Genomic DNA, 15,727 nt, shown 5'->3' on the forward strand with positions numbered 1-15,727 from the left:
TATAATTATAATATATCATTTTATGTGACTCAATAAGATAATCTCACTGTTTTTATTAATAGATTTTATATTTGTGTTACTCTCGATGTTCATGATTTAAGGCTGGGGTATGAGCTTAGTACCCGGATGTGTTCCCACTTTCCCCAACGAGTTGAGTCCAACACGCAAGGCATTGTGGGAAATGTCCTACGGTTTTTTTTTTTTTTTGTCTCAAAACTGATTCGCGGTGGCGACCCATTGAAGGGAAAAGCCCACATGAAAAGAAGAAGCCTCGAAGCCCTTCGCCGTGTCATACTGACGAGTGAGCTCGCACGCGAGTATGAACTCGCGTACTTGTTTTAAATGGCTATTTAGCTAGCTGCAACATTTAGCCTTGCGTGCGCCCGTGTGCGCGTGTACGCGCGAGAGCTTCAGCTCACACGCGCGTTAGTGTATTAAATGTTGCTCGGTATCTAAGTTGTACCCTAGTTGTCGTGATGGATCCCATCAGCGTGTCGATTCCGTCTTTTCGTTCAGAAAACAACCACATCGAAAGGGGCTACACGGTGAGCTTATATATTTTTGTGTGTGTTATGATTGTGTTCTCTTCGAAACGAAATGTATTTGTTTTTTTCTCGTTACTTTTTTTACACCACCCATTGTCAATTGTATTGTCTTCTGTTTTGTTGACACTACAACAACGACCATCAATCCTGTGGGAAATTACAAAATTTTAACCCGAAGGACTTTCGTCACTTGATGGTAGAAACGTCAATTTATTTCGAACAAGGTTGCTATTTGTGCAAACTATGTTTACCATAATGCCATTTAATATTAATGAAGGGCTCTGTAATTAACTCCAAAATGGAGGGACGTTCCCTTATATTCACTGATACTTTATATTTTATCACGCCTGACAACATTGGTCAGGTGTTTTCCATTCCAATTCATCCTAATGTTTTTGTGTGTCAGGCAGCCTAATAATAATAATAATAATAATACATTTCACTTGTAAGTGCCTTTCAAAACTCTCAAGGTCACTTTACAGTCACAGGATAGGTTATTTCTGTGGGTGAGCAGTCATTGTTGCCTAAAATGCCCCCCCACACCCCAGTTTTCACTGAGTAAGATCCTATCCATTATATTTTTCATTTTACAAATGGGTGGCTTGGCGCAATAATAATAATAATAATAAAGCTGATAATAAGACACCAAACCTTTAAACCTTCTTTTAGGTTTGTGACTATTAGTATTGTGCGTATGTTACATATAGAGTAACTTTTCCTTTTCACAGGCCAGAAGATAAGAGTGTGAGGAAGTTGAATTGTCATCGGCGCATGTTTCCTCCTGATAATAACTGACACATCAGCTGTCATTCTAATTTGAGGAGTGGCACGACATGCAAACATTCCTCTTTTTTTTATTCTAACCTTTTTTTCAGGTGTTTCGAATTGACGTGCTGACAAGCGGAAGGCAACATGCTGTTGAGAAACGCTACAGTGAATTCCACACCTTGCATAAAACGGTGAGTCAATTAAACGTCACAAAGTTCTGATGTGGTATGATGTCATCAAGCAAACTGGGAACTATGTGAAATGCACAGGGTTTCATTTTGGATGGCTGTTTTTTTTTTCTTTTAACATTTACATATTGTGGAAATGTAAGAGCAGACCTGATGCAGTTTGAATAAAGTGCAGAAAGAACAGTGTGCTTTATTTATGTTAGTTTATGGGGATTACAACTAAAAAGGCTCATTATGGGGGTTCATGGAGAATGACATAAATTGATGTGTGACAATGGGGATGGACTATTTTGAGTGGTGGAGCTTACACAGGAACTCTCAGCCGCAAAAAAATGTTCATCAATTTGTTTGCTTTCTCAGCCATAAGTACTTCCTCTTCCCAGTTTTGATTTTAAACAGGACCTCTAAATAAAACCTTTGCATCATCTTTCACCCGTGGCCTAGTTTCCTTCCGAAAATAGCTGGCACAAAGTTTGCAATAATATTAATGCAGTTCATTTATACGGCTCATTACAATAAAATGAATCACCCAGCAGAAGATAATGCATTTTGGTCGGTGTGTTTTTTTTATTAAAGAAAATGAAATCAACACAACCTTATTTTATTGTTAGTAAAACATTTAAAGAGTCAAAAATAAAGGCAATGAATGAGAACATTTTTTGTTTCTTTCCAGCTAAAGAGAAGCATAAAACCACCTGAAATCCCCTCCAAGCATGTGAGAAACTGGGTTCCCAAAGTCCTGGAGCAGAGGAGACAAGGGCTGGAGCTCTACCTGCAGGTACTTGTCACCACTACATATGTTTATCCGCCTTTTATTGATTGATTGATTTTTACGTTTGCATTTAGTATTTGTGTTCTCAACAAGAGACCAAAATGAATGCTTTAAAGTGCTTTAAAGGACAACCGACGCCTCCTGACAAGTCGTGTCCATAATTTATACATAAAATCACTTCAAATGACTTCTACTGAGCGTGTTTTACAAAGATTCCACCGCATATAGCTATATTTTACGTTTTAAGACTCGCGCTGACTATTCAGGAAGTCTTGTTTTTGAGTTGGTGACGATTTCTGACGTGACGTCACTTTAGGATCCCCCTTGACCGACAAAAAGACACCTTGTAGCAGTCCTTCCATCACGTCAATGTGTTTTGCTGTACTGTTTGTCTGAAAACCTTGTGTTGCACCCTAAGCCGCCAGAAGAGGGCGTCCAAGCTCCATGGAAGGAATTTATCAGCCTGTGAAAAAATAAAAATATCATACTGCGTGTTTTGGGTATTTTAGATGCTATAAAACGTTTTTCTGATGTCAGTTAAGAAACAAAAAAGTGACGTCGGTTGTCCTTTAATACTGCAGTGTGTTTTTCCCTTTTCTCTGCCTTACCAGACTATAATTATGGAGAATGAGGTTCTTCCAAAAATATTCCTGGATTTCCTCAATATCCGACATTTCCCTTCCCTTCCAAAGACAGAGAGCTGTGGGTACGTAGAAACTGAATTCAAACAACAAAGTCAATTCTTGTTTTTGTGCCTATTGGCTATCTACCACGAAGCTTTTTTGCCTGACCCTCCATTTTACCTTCTTTTAGGTCCTTGGATACAGATTCAGTGGAGTCAAGGTGCGTCAGTTTGCTGTCTTGTTTAAAAGAAATACAGTGATACCTCAGCTTACGAACGCTTTAGCTCACGAACTTTTCGCCTTACGAACATTAAATTCGCGAGAATATATTCTTGGCTGACAAACTAGTTTTTGGCGGACGAACCAAACCACATCGCGACACAGTGGCTGGCGGACTAGTTTTACACACCCCCTTTGAATGCAGACGTGGTTTGCTATCGAGTGGAGTACTTTTGCTATGATGGGACCGAAAAAGACCCCACAATAGGCTAATGTTAAGCCAAAGAGGACACAAAAGAAAATTGCGGTCGAGCAGAAGAAGGAGATCATCAAAAACACGAACGAGGTGTGCGTTTGTGTACCTTATCGTCCCAGTACCGGTATGCTACGTTGACCATTGCTACGTGTGGCTAAGGGTGTTTCTGTGTTGTCTAAGCAACAGTCTCAGGCAATAGAAGAGGTTGAAAAACGTCGGATTTGGATTAAAGAAAAGCAGCTAGCAGGGGACATTGTGAGTGAGGGTATTATCGCCGAGAAAGCACAGCAACAAAGATAAATAAAACGACTTTATTATACAGTGCAGTTTATTTCTTTAATTACAAACCAATAGCACATTTATTATACATACAATAACGTATAATTTGTGTAGTTTTAAGGCTTATTTAGTAGAAAATTATGTTTTATGGGGACCTGGGAACGAATTATTCTCATTTTAATGGTTTCTTATGGCAAATAAATGTTTGGCAGATGAACTTTTCACCTTACACACACTTTCTGGGAACCAATTAAGTTCAAAAGCTGAGGTATCACTGTAAATTGGTAAGTCACTCAAATTGATTAAAAAAATAATTAATTGCCGGTTCGTTTTTCGTGACTTCCAGTAAACTCTCCCATCAGCCGATCACTGTGTTTCTGAACGACCCCTACCTGCTTCCGGATGCACACGGTGGGTTTAGCTCCACGTTTATAACATATTCTTTTCAAAGGGCTCATCATATAAGCTCACAAAAGTGCAGTATTTAGTGAACAATGCCTTTTGTGTTGTTATTTCAAGAGCTAATGTTTTTTTTTCCTATCAATAACATTGTCGGCATATATATTATCAGGCCTTTAAGTGTTACATCATTCAATGTATTTATTAGAAAAACCTACGATATTAATTGCAGTTTTTAAGTGTTCCGACTCCTCACTTTTCCTTTCTGGCTTTTAGATGCATTTTCAAACATTGTGATTGAAGGTGTCATCCATGGAGTCTTCTACGCTGATCTCCAGCTCAGGTAGCGCCAAAAAAGGGATGACCGGGGTCAAGGGGGTCTACCTGGAAGCAAGTCCTAAGATTAGCTAAACCTCATTTACTTAAGATAAAATTCAGTAATTAGTCTTTTTTTTCTGTGAAACTTTAATCTCATCGTAGATCTACGGCATTGACAGCAGATAAGTGAAGTTAATCAAGAAGTTTTAAATTACACAAGCAGCAAAGTAATAATCTACGGTACACACTTTTTTAATCATGTCTTTTACTGTGAAATGTGTATTCATAATCAAATGTCGAAGTTTGATGAAAAAGAGTCCGAATACGGGAAGGGAAATTTATTTGACTAACATAAAATGATGAGGGATGCAAGCTGCTCTGCGGCGCCACATAAGAAATGAGGCGTTGAAGGCCTTCTGGGAAAAAAATATGCAGAGCGGGGGAGGTGCCCCACCCTTCAAAATACCAGCGCTTGGGTCACAAAGGACGTGAAAGGGACACTGGGTTCATTTTCAACCCTAAAAACTGACTTACTTTAGTTTGATTTTGTACTTGTAACTGTGAGATTTATTTTTAATGATTGTTGACAAGAAAAAAAAAAGATTGTGACACTTTACCTTTAGTAGCTTGTATGTGACACTAGTACCAGTAATGTCCCATATGGGATGCAAATAATGAAGACGGGTGTTAGTATCACATTGTGTGCAATATGAAATCACTTTGTCGCACGTGCGCATCTCAGTTAATTGTAATACCAGAATCAGCTTCAAAAAGTGAAGTACTTTTTTTCAGAGGGCTAATTCCTACCAAATGTTTCGGATTGTTTCACACGTCATTTCTTGAGATGCTTAAATTGTTTTCCTCGTGGTATCTTTCACATCCAACAAATTCTACTTCTTGAATTTGAAATGAAAATTTTCAATTCAGCTGCTCCTTTATGCCGCTAGATGAACAATAAATCGAAACCCCGAAAGTAGTCGAAGTTATGAACTTGAATCTATGGATTGATGACGATTGTCAATAATAATGTTTTTTTGAGATCTTATCGTCAACATGTACTGAATAACCATTGAACTAAACCGTCTTTTTAGAAGTGTACTCTCCCATATGTGTTATTGTATTATTGGCGTTCTGATTTATCAAAAATCCTATTGTGTCAAAGGATGGATGCAACTAAGTAATTTATGATTAAAACCGCACTGATACTGACATGTTTTTTTTTATTGTTAAAAAAAGTGACTCAAAAGGCTTGACAAAGTATTACTCACAATATGGAGGTTTTTTGATTTGTAGACCATGAATACCGTATTTCCTCAAATAGTGACCTCTTCGCTCATGAAGCCCGTTTCCAATTCATCTGTCTATTTTCTGTCATGCTACGTTGTGGGCGATCAAGAAGCATTTTAGCCAAACGTGTAGATTTTTGGAATGTAGGATGAAACTTAAGATGCTTAGAGAAAACCGTTATGTGATTAGAACCCAGATCTCCTAAGTGTGAGACACACTTGCCAACCACTAGTCAACCGTGCTGCTTCATCCGGAGCCGTGAACACAAAAATAATGTATCATCACGTTAGTTACATATACCAATATGAATGCTATTATTTGTGTGGAAATATTGTCCAGTTCTATTAGCTAGCTCGCTAACTTTCTATCTATTTGAGTTACTTCCGAGTGAACGCTGGCGCATGTGGCTGCTGCTGCTCACCCACAGAAAAACTTAACCTGTGACTGTAAAGTGACCTTGAGAATTTTGAAAGGCGCTTATAAATGAAATGTATTATTATTATTATTATTATTATTATTATTATTATTATTAAAACTTCTGATAGTTCATATATTTGAGGATATGCAAACAGGTGTTGCCACTTTTTCGAGGAAATATGGTAATCAATCTTTTAAATTCATCTAGATAATCTTGAATCAAAACAAAGTGCCATATTTTCTGGAATATAAGGCGCACCTTCAACGAATGACATATTTAAAAACCGTTTCCATACATAAGGTGCACCGCATTATAAGGGACACCTTCAATGAATGACATATTTTAAAAAGGTTTTCCATAAATAATGCGCTCTGGATGATTAGGCGCATGGTCAGCTTTTGAAAAAGTATTTTCTTTTAGGTGCGCCGTGTAGTGCAGAAAATACGGTAATCGTCAACAGAAATGAATGACCATTCACATCCGATCCTTTCAAAAGTACATCTGGTCCCATTTTCAGCTCAAGTAAACAGCATCTTTGTGTTATATTGCACAGGAGGCAAAAATACTGACTTTTCAGAGTTCAGAAGTCATTTGAAATGACAAATGCTTGTACAAAAGTGTCCATTGTTAAATTTTGCTGTGGCTTTGTGTTTCCCATAGTAACAGTCAAGTAGTAGCAACAAATCCAGCAGTAATATCTTTACAGTTCTCCATGACCAACTTCATCTTTAAGACGCTCGTCTTGGTTTCCTTCAGCCTCGGGTGCTTTCATGTTGGCGAATGCCACTTCTTGAGTCAGCTGCTCAAGCGGAGGCAGACCCACCGCTAGGTTTCGCACTGCGATGGCAGTCATCAAGAATCTAAAAGAAAAGGAAACATGAATGGGGAATGGTTCAAGACTCTGGGTGCATATATTCTCACAATCAGACTGAATTGGAGCATTAAAAAAACACAAAGGTCTGTATTTTAGATGTGTTTCAAATATATATATCCAGTACAGTGATACCTCGGTTTATGAACCCCTTGGCTTACGAACTTTTCAGTTTACGAACGTTACATTTATGAAAATTTTACCTTGGCATATGAACTTTTTTCGGCATACACACGAAGCTGCCACAATGAGTAATGTGTCGTTCGCGAACGAGCCCGTTCTAAAAACAAAATGGCAGCCGGCTTGTTTTGGTCCTCTATTCCCCGCCCCCAGTCTTCGGTTAAAGCCACATGATTGGTCAAAAACGCAGCAGTGAGGGGGGGGGGGGTGATTTAAACATTAAAGAGACAGGCAGACGACAGTGAGAGAGTTTCAACTTTGATAGTTCAAAGGCAGAGTGTACACTGCAAGGTTAAAATATCCCATCAGGCTCCATAAATAACCCACACAAGCCTCCATAAATAACCCACACAACCCACACAAGCCATCTGTACACTTGATGCAAAACACTATCAACCCAGTTAAACAGAACACAATTGATGAGGAACTAGATAAAATTATCACAGAGAAAGCACCTACAGGGGATCGTTCCTCAAGATGGTGAAAGAAGAAGGTTACGTTCCTCATCAAGTGTTTAATGCTGAGGAAACCGGACACTCCATTCCATCAAGCCATCAAAGACCATCACAAAGGTAAATAAAACGACTTTATTATATAGTACCGTTTATTTCTTTAATTATAATACCATAGCACATTTATTATAGATAAAATTAGAAAGTAGAAAATTATGTGTTATGGGTACCTGGGAACGGATTATTCTCATTTTAATGGTTTACTATGGGAAATTAAATTTTGGGATACACACTTTTCGCCTTACACACTCTGTCTGGGAATCAATTAAGTTCGTAAGCCAAGGTATCACTGTACTTTTTTTCATGAGTAGTCTGGATGATCCAGTGGTAATTACTGCCCCCTAACGGTCAGTTATTGTATTACAAAAGATCTCATTTGCACTCCAGTGATCCCTCGCTACTTCACGGTTTCAGTGCATCGTAATTTTTTTATTTTCAGGCGAAAAAAAACAAATGTTCAGAATCAAACAAAATGCCGAATGACTCCGAGGTTTTGTACATGGCTGTAGCTTGATTGGTTCCCAACACTGACGTCACCCAATGACAGCACAATACTCACCCTCTTCGAATGGCGTAGTACTTTCTGACCGTAAAGCGCTCAAGTCGTTCCAGCACGCCGGCCTCTCTGCGTTTTTTCACTTCCTTAATGCGCCGCTGCCTCTTAAGGAAGAGCCTCACAACGGGGTCGGTTGCGTTGACTTCCGAGCCGTCTTCGTCACCAGTTGACATGAGAGGTTGCAGCTCGGGCGGAAGAGGTTCTGTTTCTGTTCAGGATAGATGTAAGTTAACTCTTTTTGGGTTTACAAATTCAAATCTGTGTGCATGTTTTCCTGAAACTGATGTTGCTTATCCTTTAGGTATACTCCCAAAACATACAATATGTTAATGGGGATGTCTAAAGATGCTAGGCAATGTCAACTCACTAATGTGGAGTTTTTGTCAAATGAAAAATGTACATTTCGGGATCTCAATCATGTTAATCATGTTTATTATCCATCCATCTATTTCTAACACTACTTGTCCTGAACAGGGTCACAGAGGATGGTGTAGCCTATCCCTGCTGACTTCTGCCGCACTGCCCGCACACAAGTCAGACAAGTGTCCCCCTACACTGGTCAGCGACATAGTTAACTCATTCCCTGCCAGACGATGTGCAAAAATGTGTCCACTCCAGTGCTAGGGTTTTTGTCATTTTCATTGAAATTGCAGGACCCACAGAATATTGAGTTTTGCATTCAATATATCAAACATTCAATACAGCGTCAGAAATCTTACTCTTTTCTTTCATCAGAAAAAAAAGAGCTAATTCCTAAATTATATAGGCCTGGAGTTATCTAAGCTTGAAATGGGGGCAGCTGTCCAAAATACAATGCAATACATACAATTTGGTTTATATAGCGCTTTACCAACAGCTGAAGCTGGAACAAAGCGCTAACATGGAAAAATATTCCCAGATGCCATGGCCAGCGCTTTATCTGCACCCAAACAAAAAAAAAAAAAAAACCCTAACAAATCGGTAATGGCGTTCTATGTATTATTTTCAGATTGATTTATGTAGAGCTTTAACAACAGTTGTAGCTGTAACAAAGCGCTAACATAGACAACAGGCAAATGCTGACCCCTCGTGGAAGGGGAAAAACACTGCCAGAGGTCTGACCAGCGCTTTATCTGCACCCACGTAAAAAAAAAAAACTAAAAACTGAACAAATTCGGTAATGGCGCTCCACGTCATGCTTTTCAATTCCAGAATAAATCCGAGAATGGTAGCGAATAAGTTAAATGGATTTTGAGGGTCTGCAATTTGTGTTCAAAGAAAAGTTATCATAACAATAGTTGAAGATGGATTGATGTTTAGCGAAATCCTTTTGACTCCCACCTGTCCCATTGCGAATGCGCTCCTGGAGGTCCAGCAGTTTGGTGAAGTTCTGCTGCAACGCCGCTTCCGTCGTGTTGACGTAGACGTACATGTAGCAAGATGGCTCCTCTGACACCGTGTACACTCTGTGGTAAGCTCCCGCGGGGACCTGCGCAATATAACACACAGTCAAAAAAATGTTAGGGGTATTTTTTGGGGGGCGGACATCTCTAACCTGTATCTTTTCTCCAGCCTGGAGAGAATAGTTCTTGTTCTCCTCCACTATCTCCACATTGAGGCTACCTTGCAACAAGTGGATGCTGGTGTTGCCCAGATCTTCACTTACAAAGTTCTCCAAGTGCAGACCTGCAAGATAACCGGAATGAAGTAAGTGCATAAACGTGCCATGCGTGTAGCAACAGTTTAGTCAGTAGGTGTGGTAACCTGGGAAGTCAGCGATGAAGACAATCTCGGTCTGGTTGTCCAGAGTGCTCTCAATCTCCTGGAACTTGGTTCTCCATGGCGAGAGGTCCACCAGCAGGGGCATCAGCCACCCGTTGGGCCGGAACGGCGACCAGTCGGCTCCGACGATGTCCACGCGCGGGTCGAAGATCCTTGGAGGACATCAGAGTAAGTATTAACTCATTCACGGAATTTATTCAGGAATTGAAAAGCATGACATGAAGCGCCATTACCGATATTGTTCAGTTTGTTTGTTTTTAACGAAGTCACCATTGCTGGCTCCTTGCTTACTATTTGCTATCTATTAGCTGTCTAACTAGCTAGTTAGCTAGCTATTAGTTATCTATTAGCTAGCTAACTTGATCTATTTGAGTTACTCCCGGTTGAGTGAATGCTGGCGCATGTGGCTGCCACTGTTCCCCCACAGAAAAACTTATCCTATGACTGTAAAGTGACCTTGAGAGTTTTGAAAGGCGCTGATAAATGAAATGTATTATTATTATTATTATAGAAATCAATAGGTGTATTGTATTTTGTACAGCTGCCCCCAGTTCAACCTCAGATAACTCCAGACCCATACAGTTTAGGAATTAACCTCTTTTTCTGATGAAAGAAGATAGTATCATGTTTCTTATGCTGAATTGAATGTTTATGTAGTCCTAAAACTCAATATTCTGTGGGTCCTGCAATTTGAGTGAAAATGACAAAAACCCCGGCACCGGAGTGGATACATTTTTGCACATCGTCTGGCAGTGAATGAGTTAAGTGTGAGCGCTAACACAAAACATGAGATACACCCGCACTGTTGAACAGAGTGATCGCAAACACACCAGAGTATCATGACAGATCATCATGGCCGCAGGAATTTATCCAAATTCGAAAAATATTGTTCCTTGAAGCTTGAGGTTTGGTGTGTTACCTTTGCTGGAAACGCTCATTGATTGACACCCAGATGTCAAAATAGATCTGAGGCTCCGAAATGTTGTATCGCGGCAGGAGATCACTGAGGCACGTGGCATATTGCTTCAGCATGTCGCCGTGGTCCTTCCAGCGCCGGCTTTGTGTGAACACCTGACACGCAGGGTGACTATTTGTTACAATGTAAACCTTGTCATAGTTGCAAAATAGTTGATCATTTAACTCATTCACTGCCATTTCCGAATATATTCGGGAATTGAAAATATGACGTGGAGCGCCATCTCCAAATTTGTCGATCAAGCGCTGGTCAGACCTCTGGCAATGGTTGTCCCTCACACAAGGGGGCAGCATTTGCCTTTTGTATAGCCGCCTCCATTTCAAGCTCAGATAACTCCAGGAATGAACTCTTTTTTTTTCTGATGAAAGAATTTAATGTTGATATAGTCCTAAAACTCAATATTGGAATTTGAGTGAAAATGATAAAAACCCTGGCCCTGGATTACACATTTTTGCACGTCTGGCAGTGTATGAGTTAATATACAGTGATACCTTGGCTTACGAACTCAATTGGTTCCCAGACAGAGTATGTCAGGCGAAAAGTGTGTATCCCAAAAATGTATTTCCCATAGGAAGCCATTAAAATGAGAATAATCCGTTGCCAGGTCCCCATAAAACATAATTTTCTACTTTATAATTTTCTAAGCCTTAAACTTACACAAAATATACCTTATTTTATGTATAATAAATGTGCTATGGTATTATAATTAAAGAAATAAACTGTACTATATAATAAAGTCGTTTTATTTACCTTTGTGATAGTTGTTGATGGCTTGATGGAATGGAGTGGCCGGATTCATCAGCATTAAACACTTGAGGAACGTAGCCATCATCTTGCCACCATCTTGAGGAATGATCCCTTGTAGGTGTTTTTTCGCTGCAGTAATTTTATCTAGTTCCTCATCAATTGTGTTCTGTTTAGCTGGGTTGATAGCTTTTTGCATCAAGTGTACAGATGCCTTGTGCGGGTTGTTTGTGGAGCCTGATTGATGGGATATTTTAACCTTGCAGTCTACACTCTGCCTTTATTGAAACTCTCACTGTCGTCTCCCTGTCGCTTTAATGTTTAAACCACCTCACCTCCCTGCTGCATTCTTGACCAATCACATGGCTTTAACCGAAGTCTGGGGGCGGGGAATAGAGGACAAAAAAAGTCGGCAGCGATTTTCTTTTTGGAGAACGGCTTCACTCTATATCTGTAAACCCCACCGCCCCTCACTGCTGCGTTCTTGACCAATCACGTGGTCTTTAACCGAAGACTGGGGGCGGGGAATAGAAGACAAAAACTGTCGGCTGCCATTTTGTTTTTAGAAGAACGGGCTCGTTCGCGAACGTCACATCACTCATTGAGCCAGCTCCGTGTGTATCCCAAAAAAAGTTTGTATGCCAAGGTAAAATTTTGATAAATGTAACGTTCGTAAACCGAAAAGTTCGTAAGCCAAGGGGTTCGTAAACTGAGGTATCGCTGTATTTCCTTTTTTTGAGGCGATTTCACCATATTGTGCAGTTGTCCAGACTGACGAATAAGTGTCAGAGAATATGAGAATGGTGGCACTAACTCACCCCTGGATTGAGGTATCCCACCTCTCCCGTTTTGCCATCCTTGTATGTGATCTTGACATGCTGGTGGCTACGGGAGTGAACCATCATGTCCCACGAGTACCCGTATAATCCGTTGGTCCAGTTGTTGTAACCCTACCAGACATGATACTTTTTATCGGGCGGCCTTTGACCTTGCTGACCGTCATTGCTCAACCGTGAGTAATGATAAGGCTTTGTTGACAGTAAACCAAAACTTGACGCAACAACGGAATAACGATTTGCTGTACCTGTGTAATGAAGTGGGAGTAAGGCAGAAAAAACTGCTCCAGTACGTAGACCAAAGTAAAAATCGCAGTCAACTTGTGTTTAAATCGTAGTTTCTGAGATTTTGAGGCAGTCGGCTGGCTTTTGCCGCCATGGGGCTTGTTGTAAACGCAGGAGGAGCTGGGCTGGGGGTCCGCCGAAGTGAGAGGGAGGACGCTCCTGAGGCATGTTGGGAAGTGGCTGAAGAACCTCCTCGGCCAGTCGGCGTAGCAGAAGAGCGGACTTGTCGCCAACATTGCGTACGGGAACATGCCTGTTGGAGGTGAGTGTGGATTTGATATCCGGGAAGTGCACTCCTGTACGACTGAGACGTCTCAGTCGTACAGGAGTGGTCCATCGATGAAAAGGCTTCTTCAGTCGTCATCTGTACTTCTTTGAAGGTGTCGGATGTTTCGTTCCTCATCCGAGAAGCTTCGTCAGCGAACTATTTTTTTTTTGCTGGTAGCTCTGGCCCTATATACTGTATACATCCCTGATGTCCAGAGGTGGCCGTGCCAGACCTTTGCTCTGATAGGTCCCTGCACTGAGGTTGGGGGGAGCAGAGGACTATTCCCTGAAGCTAATCTAATTACTTCTTTTGTCCTGACTGATTATGGTCTACAACTGGCCCTGATTGCCCCATTCACTCGGGTATCACCTCATCAGCATGACTAAGCCTACGTGGTAACGATCTAATAAGTATGTTGTCAGCACGATGGAAATTGAACCTCACACCACCATGGCGATTTAATGAAGGGTTTTGCTGTTTTATAGAAATAGCTTCTTTTACTCCCCTTTCAAACCATCTATTTGCTTTTGCTAAGATTTTAACCTCACTGTTGTCAAATGAGTGGTTGCTAGCTTTTAGGCGCATATGTACTACTACTCAAAGCAGAGGTCTGGCACCGCCGGCTCTGGAAATTAGGGATGAATACACACTGTAGGGCCGGAGCTGCCAGCAAAAATTTTAGTTCACTGACGAAGCTTCTTGGATGAGGAGCGAAATGTCCGACACCTTCAAAGAAGTACAGATGACGGTTGAAGAAAACTTTGCATTGATTTTGAGTCATAATTATTATGGACGGACAAGCACACCGATGCTGAAGAGTTGAGAATTCATGCAGTGGAAGTAGGTGACAAAGACCATCACATAAGGCCGCGTGGCGTCGAAGAAGAGCAGGAAGCCAGCGCTCAAGTCCAGCATAAGGCCGCCACCGTGGACCACCAGCAAACTCACCAATTCCACGGGAAGGATCACCCTGAAATAGGATCAAAGCAATGACTCGGAGTGAGCTTTGACTTTAGCGGCGTGTTCTAATACACGCTACTTACTTGAAGGGATCAAACAACCAATGGTGCGCCAGGTATGACATGGAATATCCCTCCACCCAATCAGCATCGAGCTTTTTTACACCAGCGATGAAGTAGACTATAAATATCTATTCAGACACAACGCCATTAAACAATTTGATACATCACGTGGATGAAGATGAATGGCCACAGTGCTCAAACCTGCGTCCTCAACAATGTGTAGTTCCAAAGTGGCACATGTGCGTTTCTGATGGAAGATCTCCTCAAGCCGTCAAGTGACCTAACAAGTAACAAAATAAACATCAAAATCCTCCCGGTTGAGTTTGTATAAAGCAACCACTCACCAGTATCTGTTGCCATCCATAATTGTGAGTTGGAAACCAATAAGACCGTAGAGGTAGGAGTGGTTATTCCACGCCGTTTTGTCCAGGAAGAAGATGTACCAGTACGTCGAGATGAACATTAGACAGGACAAACGGTACAAACAGCCCAGCATGATGCCCAACGCACCTTGAGATACCACAACCAAAAATATCAGAAGGGATTGACCATTGTTTGTTAACTCATTCACTGCTTGAAATATGCAAACGTGTATACTCCAGTGTCAGGAGTTTTGTCATTGTCACTTGAATTCCAGGGCCTACAGAATATTGAGGTTTAGGACTACATACAATTAAATGCAGCGTGACAAAAACCTTAGACTCTCTTCTTATTCAGACAAAAAAGATAAATGAAAGAAATGAAATGTACAACGCACCAAGGAACATCACCAGATACACCAGATACATCCAGTCCATTGGAAGAGGCTTCAGGAAATTGAAAAGTGGAAAGCGACACACGGGGGCACCATCCAGGTACTTGTAGTCCACGTGACTGAGGCCACGCTCCTGTGTGATATCCACGGCCATCAGAAGACCTGTACGCACGCATACGACCTAATGCGATCACAAAGTCGTTCACCTCGATTCGGTAGGTGATTTTTCACAATTATTTTCACAAGTAGTAGTCACCAAACAAACAGCGGAAAATGCCCAGAGATGCGGGGTCCGTTGGCCGGTTCAGAAGCGCTACAAGGCTGGACCAGGAGGTCAAGTCTTCCTTTTTGAATCCGAAGAGCTGCTCCATCTTACTTTGGGGTGCGGATTTAGGCGTTTTCTTAAGAGCTGCAGCCGTTTTTGCAGTTCTTTGCTCTCCATCGCTGCCCACTACAGCACCTATGTTATTACAGTCAAGTTAAAACAAGTTGATTTGAAGACCTCCACACGCATTACACAGGTGTTATCTTGTAATTAAAGTCCTACAATCATAAACGTTTTTCCGGTATCAATTTTAAGGTTTAAATCCAAATTGATTTGTACTCCTCGCGCTTATTACGTTGCCCGAAACTACAACACATTGCCAAGCTAACAATTTCACCTCTGCTCGCCCCTCTCCCTTCCATTGCTCAAAATGTTGAATAAAAGCAGCAGTGCGTTCGGGGCAGGGGCACAGGGGAAAAAAAAACTCGGTCTCCTGTCCTGGCCTTAGTGGGAGGTGGTCCTGCCCAGTGTAGTCAACCAACTTACGTGTCACAGTCCCATTCTGACTCAAAAACCCTGCCGACCAGGGGGCGGTAACATGGGAAATGTTTACAGAGAGAACCTC

General features: G+C 41.2%; 2 protein-coding genes across 3 annotated transcripts; one reads left to right on the forward strand and one right to left on the reverse strand.

Annotated features, from left to right (window-relative positions):
* Nucleotides 1-202: 202 nt before the first annotated feature.
* On the forward strand, nucleotides 203-5,576 carry snx24 (sorting nexin 24). 2 transcript variants are annotated; one of them, XM_089020146.1, is made up of 8 exons: nucleotides 203-545; nucleotides 1,421-1,504; nucleotides 2,175-2,279; nucleotides 2,885-2,979; nucleotides 3,087-3,116; nucleotides 3,997-4,061; nucleotides 4,326-4,392; nucleotides 4,530-5,576. In XM_089020146.1, exons 1-8 carry the CDS (start codon nucleotides 477-479, stop codon nucleotides 4,555-4,557), a joined length of 543 nt encoding a protein of 180 aa, XP_088876272.1. In that variant the 5' UTR covers nucleotides 203-476; the 3' UTR covers nucleotides 4,558-5,576. The 2 variants fall into 2 exon arrangements, with proteins under 2 accessions (XP_088876272.1, XP_088876273.1); XM_089020147.1 differs by having other exon boundaries at nucleotides 4,326-5,576.
* ggcx (gamma-glutamyl carboxylase) lies at nucleotides 5,568-15,653 on the reverse strand. Its single transcript, XM_089020144.1, has 15 exons — nucleotides 15,500-15,653; nucleotides 15,094-15,297; nucleotides 14,841-14,999; nucleotides 14,428-14,593; nucleotides 14,285-14,363; nucleotides 14,105-14,211; nucleotides 13,868-14,031; nucleotides 12,757-13,046; nucleotides 12,491-12,622; nucleotides 10,872-11,023; nucleotides 9,935-10,104; nucleotides 9,726-9,856; nucleotides 9,512-9,659; nucleotides 8,195-8,399; nucleotides 5,568-6,932 (listed from the first exon to the last, which is right to left on the reverse strand). The coding sequence occupies exons 1-15, from the start codon at nucleotides 15,522-15,524 to the stop codon at nucleotides 6,773-6,775; spliced, it is 2,292 nt and encodes a 763-aa protein (XP_088876270.1). The 5' UTR covers nucleotides 15,525-15,653; the 3' UTR covers nucleotides 5,568-6,772.
* Between the last annotated feature and the right edge of the window lie 74 nt (nucleotides 15,654-15,727).

Source organism: Hippocampus bargibanti, linkage group LG18 (assembly GCF_051943395.1).
Source record: "Hippocampus bargibanti isolate YZ-2025 linkage group LG18, ASM5194339v1, whole genome shotgun sequence".
In the NCBI taxonomy this organism is placed as follows: domain Eukaryota; kingdom Metazoa; phylum Chordata; class Actinopteri; order Syngnathiformes; family Syngnathidae; genus Hippocampus; species Hippocampus bargibanti.